Raw genomic sequence first — 16,895 nt, forward strand, 5'->3', positions numbered from 1 at the left:
CTGAATTCATTAGCACCCAACTGGAGGTATGATCAGAAAGAACCTCGGCCAGAAGAGCTGGTCACCAAGCACCCTGAGGCTTATTCTCATGGCACCACTCTATGGAAAAGACTAGAAAATGACAAGACAGTTTCTGAGGCTGGGTGGAAGCAATGGGCGATACTACTAATTAGCATACATCAAGTCTTTATTCACATGTGTTACACTGAATATTGCAATATACACCTCAATCCATGAGACAGGGACCATATTATGCCCATTTTATAGATGAGGAATCTGAGGATCATAGAGGCTGAGTATCTTGCCTTCTCAAGTGATAGAACTGGGACTGAAGACCTGTCCCAGTTAATAAATTAAGCCATTGGGTTTACCAAATTAATGCTTTGCTTAATTACTGTCAAACCCCACTTTACCCCATAAAATTTATGCTCCCAGGGGTATAGTCCTTGTCTATGCTGGTCAACTGTATCCTTAACTGACAATACAAGTTTAGCACAAAGTAGACACTCAATAAATGATTGTTGAGTGAATGAATAAATGACTGACTGAAAGAATGAATGAATACCATGCTTTTTTCTGACCGTAGCCAGGAGTGTGAATGTTCGTAGTTCTTTGATTCTACACACACTCTAACCAGAGTTATTCTATAGACAAGGCGTTTGTGTCTTCTCACTCTTGTTTTTCTACACTTAAGTCATGCTTCAGTGACCATTAATTAGGTTCAGAAGGTGACAGGGCAAGTCATCTGGGGAATGTAAAAACTCCACCCCGATGAATCGAACATGACCCCAAAATCCCAAAATAGGTTTCTAAAGCACACACCTACAAGAACTAATTAAAACAATACTTTTGGGCAAGAGTTCGCTGACCACACAAGAACTAGGTGACCCAGTGAGGCTGATTCACCAGGCCCCACACCCGCCATTTGTCTCAAATGGGGTATGTGTCAAGATGGGGTTCCTAGAGTGCCTGCTCTGAGTGCAGCCCAATATTCCATCCAGAAAAGTCCTGGGGCATTCTGTCAAAACTATGTGTCAGGCACTGTTCTAGGTACTGGGGGACCCTCAGTAAATCTTCCTCCACCCACACCTTATGAAGCTTACAGTCTAGTGGGAAAGAGATGATAAACGACCGTCACAAATGAATCCGGACAATGGGCATAAAGAGAAAGGCAGGGATATAAGAGAGCAGTCTGGGGGAGCCCCTCAAGTCTCTTCCACTTGGTCCAGCGGCCCCTTTCTACACTTGGGGAAGGCCAGGTTTACTTACCCATCATTGGCTAGCGCTTATTCCCCACTACTGAGGGAAGGGAAACAAGGGCTGAAGCTCTCTCCCGTTGGCCCTCGGACGAAAGGGCCCACTCCCACCAGGCCCGCACCCCGGGACCCAGAGAGAAGCCCTGGCCGGGCGGGGCGGGGCCTGGACACGCGCCTGCGCCTCCAGCAGGTGGCAGCAGCGAGCGGCCGCGCCCCCCGCGCTGCGCCCCGCGAGCCCGCATCATGGATGTCGAGCTCTCCCATTTCGCGTTGCTCGCCTTGGCGTTCGAGACCCCAGCCGAGGGCCAGGATTCATGAACCGCTCGCCGGGGCCCGGGCAGGGGCCTTTGGCTCCCAGCGCTGGCCTAGAGGTGGGTCCCGGGGCGGGCGGCGGCGGCAGAGGCCGGGCGGGGAAGCGCTGCCCAGTGGAGCCCGGCGCCCCGCGCGCTGCCCCCGCCCTGCCTCCCCGGGGTCCACACCCCCTTTGGGCTGGCGAGGCGCCGGGCTGGCATAGCCGGGGTGCGCGCCAGCTGGCGCAGCTGGCCCGACTTCTGCCCAGGCTGCCGGTCGAGGGCTGCAGGACTTAGACCCCGTGTCCTCCTCGCCACCTCCCCGCGCTCACCTGCGCGGTTCGTCCCCTTGCCTTCAAGGCCAGTGGCTCCTGCCAGACTGAAGGGGACAGCGAAGGGAGAGGGAGCACCTGAGAATCCACAGTTGGGACCGCACTGCCTTTTCGCCCCCCAGGTGATGTGTGAGGTCAAAAGATCAGAAGATTTCAAAAGCCACGGGGGCCTCCGTACTGAATGAAAGACCCGGTGCGAAGGCATCGCCATGAACACGAGCAGTAAGTGGGTCCTCCTTCCTTTGCCATGGGAACCGGGTGGGGGCGGAGGTGCAGGAGCCTGCGCCTAGGCTGCCAGGAAGGAGGAAGGAAGCCTGGCACCTGGGTGGACACCTAGACCCCGGGGCCTTTTTTGGGTGCTTTCTGCCTCCCAAGCAGAGGGATATGGGTCGGGCTTTTCATAGTAATTTTGCTAATGTTACATCTGCAGTACCACTTGCCTCTCCCGGGAAGGCTGCCTGTCTCCTTCTGGCATGTCTGGGAAGGCCTAGAAGCAGTGGTGTGGCCATTGTCTGCTCTGGGGGCTCTGAGGAAGACATCCCTGCACACGGCTGGGGAGCCAGGAAGGGCGGCGTTGGTCCAGGAGCTGGAGGATCAGGGAGGCTGTCTCCATGGGGCTGGTAGGCAGGTGGGTGTGGGCAGGCAGTGGGAAGGGAAGAAGCAGTCTGATAACCAAATCAAGGAGCTACCTTTGGGTCAGGAGAGGGTGAAAGATCCTGCTCCCAGCACCTGCAGCCCCACAGGCCCTGGGGCTGATTTCCCCACCCACCAATGGCAGCCGGCCACCCTGAGAAGTAGAAACAAGGGACAAGCTCTTTGGCCAAAGTCTCTGTCATGTCAGAGGCAACTGCTGCCTTGCAGAGCCAAGAACAGACATTTTGCTGCTGGGCTGAGCCCCAGCTGTTGAAAACTGGAGGCAGAAATCAAGGAGGTCCAGTCCACTGCTCGGCTCATTGACCAGGGCTCTGGCTGGGGCATGTGGCCTGATTCCAGTATCCTCTTCCCCGGCAGCTGAGCTTGTCTGGCTCCTTCCAGCAGCAGAGGAGGTTCTTGAATGGACAACTCTTATGTACCCCTTAATCCCCCACCCCCTATCAGTGACTTTGCCATCAACATCGTCTCTGGATCCCAGATTGCTCATCTGTAAGATGCAAGGGGTTGAATTAGAAACCCTTAAGAATCTACAAGTTTCTCCTAAGAAAGCAAAAGCCCAGTAAGCAGGGCTTTGAAAATTTATTGCCTTGAGGCTCTTCCCACACAGCCCCACTGTGCCCTCACTCTGCTGTCCACGTCAAGGCTGTTGGAGTGAAGGAGAGAGAAGGGAAGCAAAAGCCAGGGAGATGGGAATGAAATATATTTATTTACTATGTATCTGCATGACTCATCTCCGTCTTCCTCTGTGTATTACATAGCTATGCTAAGCTAGTGCTCCAGGCCGGACTCACTCTATATCTCTGCTTGCCTTTGACATTCTGGAGTGGGGCTTTGGGTTCACACCAGGTGCAGGAAAAGAGCAAAATCCTGCAGACCTGTCACCGCGTGGGCCATATGTATATGTCTAAGTGCTTTCAGACAAGGAGAGATGTGAACTGCCTGTCACTTCTCACTGTCTCTAGGGGAAGAATGTATTTATGGGAGTCCTTCCCCACTAAATGACAGAAGAGAAAATGGCTCATCTGTTTTTCGAGGAACTCAGAAATAGGTTAGCAGGCAACTTCCCTGACCCTTTCTCTCTCTGAGGAACCACAAGGCGCTGTAGTCCAGTTTACCACACTGAGTAGTCCTGAAAGAAGGAAGCAGAGATTTTGCTTTTCTAAAAAAACAAATAGCTACCTATCAAGTGGAATACTGCAGATGAGGACTAACAAAAATGCCCTTCCAGCCTCCTGTGCTGAAGAGGGAGGGTGTGTTTATTTTGCAGGAGTAGTGGAAAGTAAGCAGAATGAATGACTACAGAGCTTGGGGTGTGGGCCCTGTGGTGCCCCTAAGAAGGAGCCTTTGCTAAGGGCTGCCTGGGGGCATGCTTGAAGGCATTCAGGTTCAGGGCTAGGCTCCAGCCACTCCAAGGCTCCTGGAAGCCTGGAGAGTCTGCAGATGGAGAGGGGGTCAGAGCTCATGGGTGGAGGAGTTATGTCCTGATGGGGCGTTGGCAGGTCGCACTTAGTCCTCATGCCTGAAATGGTATCTCAGAAACCCAACCTGGAGGACGGGTGTTCCAACTCCAGTTTCGTAGGTGAAACCTGTTGCTAGTGTCCCAACTCTTTCAATCCATGCAGTGGCAGGTACTTGGATGCTACCATTTTTGATAGCGCTAGCCATTCCCTGCTAAGGTTCAGATGTCACCGCTGAGGCAGGGCAAAGAGCTCTGATTAAATCGCCAGTCACTTCATCCAGCGAGGGGGATGGCGAGGCTGTGGTCTTAGGGCAGCAAGGAAGAGCTGTTGCAGTCGGGGGCTAGGGTCAGGTGGTCCCAGTTCCTCTTGTTTCCCTGGTTGCCGTGTGGTCTTTAGCTCAGTGGTCTCAAATCTGAATGATGGGAATGTTGGGGCCACCTCTGCATGCAGTGGTGGGAAAGGTGACCACATTGTGGCAACCGTGGGGCGTGGTGCTGAGGACCAGAGTGGCATGGGGATCCACAGAGGCGGTCAGGTGGTCGTTGGACCATTGTCATTGTTGACTTTACTGCCTCAGTAAGCAGGTCGCCTTCCGAATAAACTGAGAAGAATACCAGGAGTGTGATTTCAATGACTAAATGGGATTATTCAAAATTGTGTTGTAAACATATGTAAATTGTTATGAATGAGAACACCCATCTCAGAAGGCAGAGCAGGGCAGTGCTCAGCCATCTTCTCCTGGAGTGTATTCCAGCTTCATCGGGATCCTTTCTGCTGAGATCTAGCTGGGCTTGAGTGCGCTGCAAAGGAACTTGACAAACGGTGATTTTGGAGACAATGAAGCGGGGCTGGGTGGTGGGGGGCAGAGATGGTTGAGGGCAATGGCAAGGTCATGCCCTTGGAACAGAGGAGAGGAGAGGAGAGGCCTCCCACGAGGCTCCAAAGGTATGAGCAGGACCCTAGGGTTTGGGGACTCTGGACCAATGCTGTACCATGGAAAACACCCATGGGGGAAGAATGGCAGCCCCAGCCCCCACCACCACCCCTCCTCCAAGTTTTTGGAGGCCCCCCCCCTCCAGTCCATTGACCATTCCCCCTGATGGACACCTGGCTCTGGTCCTTTATCACGCACTCATCCACACGGTTTGTGGGCCTGAATGCACAGAGCAGTGAACAAGCTGGCTCTATACTCCTCCCTCTCACATGGTGCCCAGAGCCACAGGGTACCTCTGTGGCCTCTTTTCAGGCAGCAGGAAATCTTTGGTCATTCCCCGACAATGTCTCTCATTCCCATGTTGGCCCCAGGAGTTCCCACACGCTTGGGTCTAAAGTCCAGAAACCGAGTTGAACTCAGATCGCCAAGGCCCAGGGGGTCAGCGTGACGGGGGGCCTGTGGAAGCCCATGCTCCCAGAGCTCCTGTGAGGTCTGGCCCCTCCAGACACAAACTGAAGCCTGGCCCTTCTGTGAAGGTGCAGAGTGCCTTGTAAGCCGCTCCTGTCACCCAGAGCCAAACTCCCTTGTTTCCTAGGCCTCCTCATAGGTCCGCAGCCAACAAGTTCCTGCTGGCAGTAGACTTTGGAGAGTTTAGAGTCTGCTATTTTAAGTTTTGTTGAAGAGAGCGTTGAGGGGTAAGGTAACCCCCATAAGTAGACACCACAATGAGTGGTGAGAGCCCGCATGGCAGGGGTGGCTTCTGGGGTCAGATTCCAGGTCTCTCAGGTGTTCTCTTTGTCACCTTGGAAAGGATAGATCACTTCTGAGCCTGGATTTTATCATGTCCAGAGTGTGAGCAGTGGTGGCCACATGAGTGTTTGTTGTGAGAATTAAGTGAAATAACAGGAGAAACTTCTGAGGGGGTCTCAGGAAATAGAGTTGAGTCTGAAGTTGACTTGACCTTTGAGTAAAGCCAAGTTCTAGAAGGAAGGTATGTTGAGGGCCAATCCTCAGATTGAAAACTAGCCTGTTTTTCTAGTCCTGTAGCCACACTGGGTTCTGTACACAGGAAAGCCATCACTTTCCAGAGGTCATCAGGAAGTTCGTTATCTGGGCATTGTATATGCCATGTGGAGAAAAGAACAAAATGGAAATTAGAAACCTAGGTGGGAGGTGGTTCCCCTAGTTCAGAAAAGTTCTAAGGATCTGGGCAATGGTCAGAATCGAAATAAGAGGAAAGATCCTTTAGAAAATGAATTTTGTGTGTCCTTGCTCTTTCTGAGTTTTAGGGGGAAGGAGAAGGGCAGTCTTGTCAGTCCATTGCTGGCATGGAACAGATTTTGAGGGGAATTTTGAGGGGGATTAAATAAAAGGAGTCTTTGCAAGTCCATCACTAGGGTGAGAAAAACAAGAGACCAAGAGAGTCCAGTATTGGGACTGGACGGGGCAGAGCCCCGTTGTCATGCTACCCATGATTGCTCACAGGCCTCAGGGCCAAAATAAAGGAACTTGAGACCCCAAGGCTGTAGGGTGAAGAACCAGCCTATGGCAACACCCCAAGGAAGGAACCCAGGAAATAAATATCCTGCCCTGCCCCTCACCCCCCTCCGACGCCCACTCTCCTGCAACCAGGAGCCAGGGGGCGTAGAAGGCAGTTGATGGCCCAGAATGGGCAGCATCCGGTAAGTGCAGGCAGAGAGGATCAGGGGTTCAAGGGGTTCGGAATCAGACACAGCACAAGGAGGAGATGACCTCCTCTGTTAATGTCATTGCCCTTGTCAGGAACTCTTAGAATTCCCTGGGAAAAAGATCCATTCCAAGCACAAGCACAGCCATCTCCCCTCTAGGGAAATCCTAAATTTGCAAAACAGATAAAATAGAGATGACTGTATATTTATAAAAACAGATATTTTTAGCAGTGCTTCCCAATGAATGAAGCAGGTGTTGACAAAGGATTACTCAAGGCCAAAGGGGGTAGAGAAATCATGTAGGGAACAAGTTCAAAACCATCCAAAATGAATATAGCACAGTCTGAAAATCACAATGTGATTTCAAGAGTACTTGTACTGTGTAGAGGAAGTGATCCCAATTTTGAGCTCTAGCTTTCCTATCTGGCAGAGGCTTTAACTTTCTGAGATAACATCTGCTGTGGAGTAGGGTCAGCAGCTGGCTGATCCCCAGCGTGGTGAAATGCCATTTTAAGAGAACAGAAAACAGGTGTGTGAGCACCATTTTAGCTCTGAGGTACCCTGATAGTTAGCTGTTCTGTACTTCTTACAGGTACCAGCTGGAACAAGCTAATTAGTTGAGAGTCCACCCCTGCCCTTCACTCGCTGTGTCCTGGGGCAAATCACTTACCTTCTCTAAACATTTAGTTCCCCATCATGATTCCAGTGCCCCTCTCATAGAGTTGTTATAAAACATCAATAAGGTAATAGCAGTAAATTGCTTTTTAAAAGTGTCTGGCACATGAAAACTATTCATCAAATGAAGAAAGATTAGTGTGTGTGAATTTGCTAGGTCTGCCATAACGAATACCCCAAACTGGGGTGGCACAAACTACGGAAATATATTGCCACACAGTACTAGAAGCAAAAGAAAATCCAAAATCAGCAGGGCTGGTTTTTTCTGAGGGCTGTGAGGAAGGGATCTGCCCTCGGCCTCCCTCCTTGGCTGTCTTGTCCCGTTAGCTCTTCCCACCCGCTTCCCTCTGTGTATGCCTCTGTGTTCAAATTTGTCCTTTTGTCAAGGACACCAGTCATACTGACTCAGGACTTCATCTGAACCTAATTGTCTCTGTAGAGACCATGTCTCCATGTAAAGTCACATTCTGAGATGATTGTTTGAGGAAAGGACTTCCCTGCAGTGCCACAGTTGCACCTGAAACAGTTATCCTGTCACAAAGGTGTCCGCCTGCGATTGATGCTTAAATCCTATTTTCCCACCCCTGGCCACAGCGGTGGAGACCCCCTGAAAACTAAAGGGATGTGTTGTCACATGGAGGCTCCCAGCCGGGAGAAGACGGGGACTGAGCGCTCCACAGTGAGTCTGTCTGCAGAGACTCAGTCCCTGGCCCAGCCCCACACCAGCCCTAAGTCTCTCTTGTGGCAGTTCGGTAGGTGAAAGGACTCACAGTCACATAGAAGCTTCTAGTCCGCCTGAGGCCTGGGAAGTGTTCAGTATGGAAGTTAAGGGTTGGATTGTTCTTTTGTTCACTCGGTAAACAGGCCACCAATTCTGTACCAGGCACAGTGCTGGAATGTAGTGATATGACTTGCTTTGGGGAGTCACCAGGGCCCAAAACGTGATGGGACACATTTATTTGTCCATCGCCAAGTTTTCAATGAGATCAGGTTATTTGCCAGCTTTGGAAAATTTGGAAATCAAAATTGGGCTCTCTAGCTTCTCTTTAATAAAAAACCCCAAATCTTGCAACCTGCCCCTGTTTTCCTACGTGACAGCACTCAGTGGCTTGCCTACTTCCCCGAGGCACATGCGGATCTCCAGGAAGGCACAGGGGTACCAGCTCCCTAAATTGCACACGGCCAGCCTACTGTCATCTTGCCTTGGAGGCAGCGGAATTTTTGAACCCCGTCTAGTGGATGACCCATCTTACAATAGCAGGGAGCAGCACCCCTCTGCACAGCTCACCTGCTTACTCTCAAGGGAGAAAGTCCTGCTGGACTGGGAGCTGATTAACACAGTCACCCATTACGGCCCTGCCTGCAGTCTGTCCTTATTCCCCTGACTGATCTACTCCCAGAGGGTGATATCATATCCTGTCAGACACAGCGAGGCAAATAGTATCCTGCCCCAGCTCCTGGAGGTCAGTTTTGTTTCCAGGGGAACCTAGCTATGGGGCCAGACTGAGGGAGGGCCATTCTGGAGAGCTGACCCCCGCCCAGTGTGCCTTCTCCAGCCCAATAAAAGGGACTTCGGGCGGCTCAACAGCCCAGGGGCTGCCCTAGCACAGGGGATATGCTGGGCCAGCCGAGAACTTCCTCTAGCGTGAGTACAGCCAGAGAACACCCGCCAGCGGGGAGGGATTGCTGGAAGGCCGTGCCTTGACCCTGTGTGACTGCCCACAACCTCCTCTCCCCTGACTTCATGCCATTCTCCTGCTTGAGAAAGGAAGGCGAGAACATGGATGAGCCAACATAACTTTAGTGGAGGCCGGATTTGTCCTTTGTTCGAGAAGAAATCAAAGTAGCAAATGATCCAGACATAGCGAAGCCCAGGGCCTGGAAACACAGTAGGTGCTTAAAAGGTATTTGTAGAATTTATTCATGAATGAAAACCCTGTTTTCTTTTTATGTTTTTTACACTGAGAGCTTCCAACTAAACTCTCAGTGTTACCATCTGTTAAGATGCCCTCCTAGATATTCTCCAGGCACTTCAAATTCAGCTGGAATTTAATAAATGTCTTCTCTTTGAAAGAAAAAACTGCCTCAGCTTCGCTGGTCCGATCGATGGGTGCTAGCACCTCCAGGTACCCACTCCCCTCAGTGGCGAGAAAGGAGTCTTCCCCGCTTGCCCTCCTTCCCTCTCGCGTTCAGCCTCCTCCACATCTGGCCAGCCCTGCCACCCGTTCAGGACTTGAGACTTGAACTCTTCCTCTCCCCACCTGCCACCCCTTGCCAAGTTCTCCGGTGCCCATCCGGGCGGCCTTTGCAGTGACAGTTGGGGCGGATGTCACTGTCAAGTTCAGTGGGAGTAGAGGAGTCTCAGAAGCAGCAGGTGTATGCGGAGGAAGCGAGAGCCTCGTTGGGCAGAAGCCTGTCTGTGTCCGAAGCCTGAGTTCAGGATGCCTGCCCGGGAAAAAGCCGCCAGAATAGGGGTGCATGTGAAATGTGCGAGGAACAAGGAGCAGAGTCAGCCCCACATGAGGGTTTTGTGTTTATCTGAGTAGGGGTGATTCCTTGAAGTCTCACAGGATGCTCTCAGGCTGTGCCTTGTCATTCAGAAGTCTCTATGGGAGTCCCCATCCAGACCGGGGTCCACACCGGCTCCTCGCTGCAGTCCCGATTCTTACGCCCCCCCCCCCCTTTCTTCCCCCCCCCGTGCTGTTGGTTTTCCCAGCCCCGCCCCTCTCCTGGCAGAATTCCACTCTACTCACTGTATCATTTCCAACGCTTCTGCTTAATTTTGTGCAAAGCACAGGTCTTTCTCCACGGGCTGTTATCTCTTGCCCTCACCGGCACCAGCAGGGCCAACTGAAACGACTGCTTTGCAGTAGTCTAATGACACAGTTGAGCTATTTTAAGCACCTGAAGCACACTCCACCGAGTGCCAATCTTCCGGCCGCCAGCTGCCCGCTGTGCAGGGCCAGGGCAGCCTGCGACAGGTCCTGCTTTTCGAAATCCAGAGAAGCAGTGCAGGGATCGGCCCGCCTGTCCAGGGATGAACTAGGGCAGCCGTAAAATCAGATATTCTCACAGTCAGCATGAGTCGTTCTGGAAGAAGAATTGCTTGTGACGCCAGGATTCTATGGTGCAGGAACCTCAAGTGACCATAAATCCTTTTGAGAAAGGGCAGAGACAGAACCTGGGCCCCGAAGCAGGGAGAAGGGGCTGGGAGACAGCGCCTCAGGAACAAGGAAAAGCACCCCCACCACACTCCTGAGCCTCAGGCCCATTTTATTCTCCTCTTCCTAATCAAGAGGCATTCCCTTCTAACTCCAGCCTATCTTGGTGAGGAGGTTGTCATGTATTATTTATTTAGTCCTCGCTGGAAGCCCGCATGGACCCTCGTCGCTTGTCTCTAGAAGGTGCCCCGGTCATGTTGTCCCTCACCTTCCTGGACCTACCCTCTGTGTGATTATTTCCTTCGTTAGCATCTTTCCTTCACTCCTGTCTCTTAGCCCCTCTGATGTAGCCATGTGACAGCTCTGTGACAGGTCCATCTGCTCTGTTTGTGTCGAGTCCTCCAAGGGGTGGGCACGAGCGTCTGTGACTGTCATTCAAGGAAAACCACTCTGGCTGGAGAGAGAGAGGGAGAGGTTAAGGATTGCAGACCAGTTTCATTGGAAATCCTGGTGATACTTTGTGGAGAAAGTGACTTTAAACCTTGACCTTGAGAGGTGAATAGCTTTCTATTAGGAGGACTCCAGATGGGCTTCATCCATACACTCTTGCCCCAAGCACCACACAGCCCCTGTTGCAGGACTCCTGGATCCTGCTCTTGGCTGTGGGGCAGAAAGTAGAATAAATATGCTCAGGGCACTTGAGGAAATGTCCGGAAGTCCTTTTGTGTGTAGCACATGAGTAGGTGGACAATGAGGAAATGAGGCTGTGGAGTCGGTGATTGTGATCCTCAGGTATTAGGAGTTAAATGCCAGGCTCTAGGGTATGTGATACGGTCTGTGGCCAATGAGGAGCCCAGAGGTTTGGAGCAGGGCAGTGACCTGGCCAGAGCTGTGCATTATTTAAGATCATCTCCCTGGCAACACCGACTTGCTGGATGGGAGGGCCAGAGAGGGGGTGACGTGCACAGGTGAGGTGTGAGATGGGAGGCGATGGTGTTCAGGGTAGGTGGCACTGCCCCCCACCGTGCGTCCCAGTCTCTGTGACTGCTCTCGTGCCTGCAGGCGGACTTGTTATCTGATCCTGAGTTCTGGGACTCTGTGAACTGATACTCTGAAAACTAGGTTACTGACCAAATCGAGCTGCCTAGATAGTGCATTTGATAAGCCCTTGAGTTGGGGAGTCTGACTGCTGGGGTTCAAATTCCATCTCAGCCACTTGCTTGCTAGGCAGTGTTCGGTGACTTGCTGTGCCCCAGAGCTTCGGTTACCTCTCAGTGCTGTAATATTAGGGAGCACAGAATGAGGGAATGGATATCTGATGCTGGTACAGTGCCTGGCACATGGGAAACACTCAATAACGATTAGTAGTGATAAAGTCAAGAAACATATATGAAGGTGTTGAGAAACCCTTTAAATATGCAAATTAATACATCGTATGGTCAGGATACTTCTGGATCCTTCCATGGGGAAAGGAGATCAGAGGTATGTATTGATAACTCAAGACTGGCTTCAGCTGACATTCGGGGAGTCAAACCACGGCTCAAGCACTCTCCGTGAATTGTCTCCTTGGGTCCTAGACATGAGGGGGGTGAATAAGGACAATCCTAATTAAGAGAGGGCATGTGATCCTTGCCAAAAGATTAGCCAACTTGCTCTCTAAAGGGCCAGGTAGTAAAGGTGTTGGCCTTTTCAGGCCTTACGGCTCTGAAACAAAAACAGTGCAATGTGTAAATGAGAGAAGCTGGGTCCAGTGAAAATGTATTTTAAAACACAGTGACTTGGTTTATGGATAGAATATGCTGACCCCTACATTAGACAGCCTCCATGGTCTCTTCCAGCTTGGAAATTCCAGTCCACACTGATGACACAGAATGCCCAGCCCTCCTTATTTCATTCATCTCTACCTGCAAGGGAGTTTACTTTCAATGTGATAGGGAAGGCATCCTGGAAAGATGGTGCTCCGTTATTTGTGTTGTTTTCACATCCTGTACATCCCCATCTTTGCTCACATTTATACATTCTGGCAGTAAGATGACTCTTCTCCACTGGCTCTGCGATCTGTTCCCTAGATAACCCTGGGGCTACAGCAAAGATCCTCAGCAGAGATGTTCCTGCTTGAGAAAAGACACAGTGCAGTGTGCATGCCAGTGCTTCCATGGCCAGAACAAAGTCTCTCATGCCTCCCACCACTTTACTCCCCACTCTTATTTCCTTTCCTTCTCCAGGGGAAACCCATAGTCCCTGGTAGTGAAACGCTGAAGCCAGATCATGAGTCCAGCATGTCCTATCATGTCTCCTTCGACTCTTTGAAAAGAGCTTCCCCGCACCCCCGGGGCTTCCACTGGGGGTTCTCTGCCCTCCCCGGAGCATGGCACTGACCTACTCTAGCCATTCAGTGTATCCCTTCTAAAAGCAGAAACTAACAGCTTCTAGAAGGAAATATGGGAGAATATTTTATGACTTTTATGTCGGTAGATAGTGACTTCACATGTTAAAAGCAGCAAAAATGGCATGAAGTTCTCACAGACATCTCCCAAAATAGCATATACAATAGCTCAGTAAGCATACAAAAAGATGCTCAACACCATTTATCAATAAGGAAATGCGAACTCTTTTTATTGGATAAACTTGATACATAACATGTAACTCAAAGATGTATAGTATGTTACGTGGAGACCTTTATACTGTAATATGGCTGCACAGTAATGACACTTACCATATTGCATACTCATAGTACAGTAGTATTATGTCCATTCCAAATGCCTTATGCTAGGTCTCTAACTCATAAAAGTTATGCACTTAAATACCATCAATCTTATCCCCCATGTACAGCTCCTGGTAACCACCATTTAGCTCTCTGTTGGATTTTTCAATAGGTTTGACTTTTTTTAGATTCCAAATATAAGTGATAATCTTATATAACGACTGGCCTTTCTCTGTCTGGCTTATTTCACTTAGCATGATGTGCTCCTATCCACGTTACTGCAAATGGCAGGATGTTCTCCTTTGTCGTGGCTGAATAATATTCCGTGGTGTTTATGTAGCCACAGCCTTTTTATCCTCTCATCCATTGCTAGCTGTTTGGGCTGTTTCCATTTGGGTACTTATGAAGAGTGTGCAATAAACATGGGCATCCATATGACCCATCAAACTGCTGTTTTCATTTCCGTTGAGTTTACCCCCAGAAGTAAAATTGCTGGATTGTACGTTAGATCTTTTTCAAAATTGTTTAGGAACTTCCATATTGTTTCCCATAGTGGTTGGAGGGAAATGTAGATTAAACCAGGCTCTTTGTACCACCAGATGGCTCAAATTCCTCATATAATATTGGTAGGAATGTAAAATGGGGCAATTTTGGAAACCAGAGATTTAGTAAAAACTCATTATATACCTACTGTGACCCAGCAACTTCACTCCTAGGTATTTACCCATGAAAGATAAAAACATAGATCTGCAAAATACCAGAATATTTATACCAGAATATTTCTGACAATTAAATTTTTAATTTCTCAAGGCTGACATGTACAAGCAAATGGATAAGCAACCTGTATTGCATTACAGAATGGAACGCTAGTCAGGAAAAATGCACTATCAACATATGTGAGACTGAATCTTAAAAACATGCTGACTAGGGGCCCTCCCTGGTGGCGCAGCGGGTTAAAGCACAACACAAAGAAGCTTAAGTCTGTTCCTCATGAGTTCGATCCCCGCCTGACATGGCCAGGCAGACCTCTCCTGACCCGCCCGCTGCTCCCCTCGGCAGTGTACTTCGTTGACCTGCCTGTTCTGCACCCCACTCTGTCTCTGGTGAATCCTCTCACCCTCCGCATCTCTGGCCTGTACCCCAGTTCTGTACGAATAAATAAATAAATCTTAAAAAAAAAAAAAAACATGCTGACTAAAGAAAGCCAGACCTAAAAGACCACCTAAGCTTGATTGCATTTTATGAAGTCCAAAACAGCCAAAACTCATCTATGTGAATGAAAATGGTAACAGTTTGCTCTGATAACAAGTGATTCATTACAAAACATTGCAGCAGATTATCTAGAGACATGAAATGTACTCATTCTTGATTGAGATGTTTGTTTGGGTTTATATATTTGTAAATTAGACCATGTGTGTGACCATATGCAGTAGACCATATACCGTAACACACATATGCAGACGTGTGTGTGCATACATGCATGCATGCATACACACACACACACACACACCATATATACATGCCCTTTCTAAAGATCCCTAGGCCTAGAAACAAAACTGACTCTAATCTCAGCTTTCTTACTAACTGTGATCCACTGGTGTCCTTACCAGTTCAATAGTATTGTCCCATCAGTCTTGCTTGCCCCAGAGGACAGTACAACTGGAAAAGTACTTGGTAAAGTTCTAAACACTGTATTTCGAGATGCTCTCCTCCAACTTCTTTTGTATAGGTCTTCCCTGGTGCTGATGTACCAGCTACCTGGCCACCTGAACTCACCAAATGTTTTCCAGCCCCAGGGCCTTTGCACATGCTGTTTCCTCATCTGCATAGTTCTTGCCCTGGATCTTCCATGGCTGGTTTCCTTTCCTCCTTGCAGCCTCACCTGAAATGTTTTACCTTCAGGTTATCTGTCCCCACCCTTTATTTATCGCCTTCATTCCACGGTTGTTCATTTCTTTACTGTCTAACTTTCCTATAGGGTGTAAACTCCCAAAGGAAAGGAAACTTGCTTGTTTTATTTATCAGTGTAACTCCAGTCCGAGCACACAGAAATTACCCAGTAAGTATTGTTAAATAAGTAACTGTGCCAATGAACTTGAGTGTCAGTCCATAGACTATATAACCTGTTTTGGGGACTTTGTGCTTGGAGCCAGCTCTTCCAAGTTTTGTCACATGGGGAGAAACCAAGTGACACCAGTGCAATGCTGGTAGTTTTCTGTGCAGAGGACTCAGAGTAGACTTAAGGGCCAGGACACTTTCCAACTGTGGTTATGCTTTATGGATCCTCTGTGGGACTGGAACCTGCGGTTCCTGCAGGTAGTTCCAGGTTGAAACGAATCTGAAGCACAAGCAAGCTACGTATCCAAGGTCACGAGCAGCCACCCCTCCCCAACACTGCAGAATGAGTGAATGCCTGTGTCCATGTTCATCATCTGTTGGGTACTTTTCAGACCGCTGGCCCACCAGAGGGCCTCTTAGTCCTAACTCCCTCCCTCTAACAATCAAGCCACCTTTTTTGGGCTTCTGGACCTAAGTGGCATGGCCCTCACTAGGCTGTGGCTTTCCTTGGAGTTGACTGCAGATTGAGAGACTGTCCCTGACCCAGGTATCTGGCATCACCACAGCTCATCTGTCCAAAGGTCTCTCTGAAAGCTTGTTTCAAAATAAATGTATTTGCTGACCTGCATTATTTTGGCTTCCATGATGTCAGTGCTATGGAAATGCTAGTAGCAAAGTCCACTTGCAGGTATGAACTCAGAGAAGGCTCTAGTGAACACATAGAGGCTTTGAAATAGGCGAGAAGCCTGCCCTTCTCCCCACCTTTTTCCTCCATAGCCAAAACTCTGCTTCCTCTCTGCCTTGCTATCTCCCTTTGAAATCCACATTCTTGTCAACAGATAATGTCAATAAGCCCTTTATGTGAGTGAGATTTGGGACTTCTGTTTCTCAGCAGAGAATCTGCCCAGTGCCAATGTGGGCCTCTGGCCCACTTGTTAATTATTGTACCAGGGCCTCTGGAATAGGCTGGGGACAGAACGCCTCTTTGGCTAGAAGAGAGGTATTTTGCTAGGATTTTTTTTTTCTTTTTTTGAGTCCTTAATCTAACTTAGTGAGGCTGAAAATGCTTGTATGGGTCATTGATATTTTCTTTTCTTATCAGAGCACCATATTTCTCTGAGGCTTGGGGATCAAATGTTAGTGGATCTCTTTGGATTTCTTAAGCTTATACTGGCAGTAGTTGTTTGCCACCATTAGTGCCAGGAAACAAAACAATATTTTAGGATGCAAAAAGGTGGAAAAGGAGCCCAAGGGCATGCAAACATATGGACACATGTGTGGATGTACAGAATCAGCTAGTGGGTGAGGAACAGGGCCTGTGGGCAGGAAAAGCGTCAGGCCAATCATACACCTCAGTGTGTTCATCTATAACGTGAGCAGAGTGAGTCTTACCTCACCTCGCCTTGCCTGGCTCACTTGTGCGTGTGGTGATGGTCAGTTGAGACAATGAATGAAGTTACTAAGTGAATGCCTTCTTCCCTGAGGTGTTTTTTGAGGGACAATCCAGCAAGCATTTGAGGGGAGGGAGTTATTACTACTATAGGTTGCTGGCCATATTTCTTTTCTTTTCTTTTTTTAAAGATTATTTGTTTATGCATACAGAACTAGGGTACAGGCCAGAGGTGCAGGGGCATTGAGAGGGTTCACCAGAGACAGAGTGGGGAACAGGCCAACTGACGAAGT

General features: G+C 49.3%; 1 protein-coding gene across 3 annotated transcripts in view; it reads left to right on the forward strand.

The window, feature by feature from the left end:
* The first annotated feature begins 1,476 nt into the window (after nt 1-1,476).
* The window catches only part of ABLIM3 (actin binding LIM protein family, member 3), a 106,963-nt gene continuing 91,544 nt past the window's right edge, over nt 1,477-16,895 (forward strand). For all 3 annotated transcript variants that reach the window (XM_012727959.1, XM_012727961.1, XM_012727960.1), the window contains exons 1-2: nt 1,477-1,627; nt 2,001-2,100. In XM_012727959.1, the coding sequence (XP_012583413.1) occupies nt 2,088-2,100 (13 nt within the window). In that variant the 5' untranslated portion in view covers nt 1,477-1,627; nt 2,001-2,087. The remainder of the gene's footprint in view (nt 1,628-2,000; nt 2,101-16,895) is intronic.

Source organism: Condylura cristata, unplaced genomic scaffold (assembly GCF_000260355.1).
Source record: "Condylura cristata isolate star-nosed mole 26May11 unplaced genomic scaffold, ConCri1.0 scaffold00021, whole genome shotgun sequence".
Lineage (NCBI taxonomy): Eukaryota > Metazoa > Chordata > Mammalia > Eulipotyphla > Talpidae > Condylura > Condylura cristata.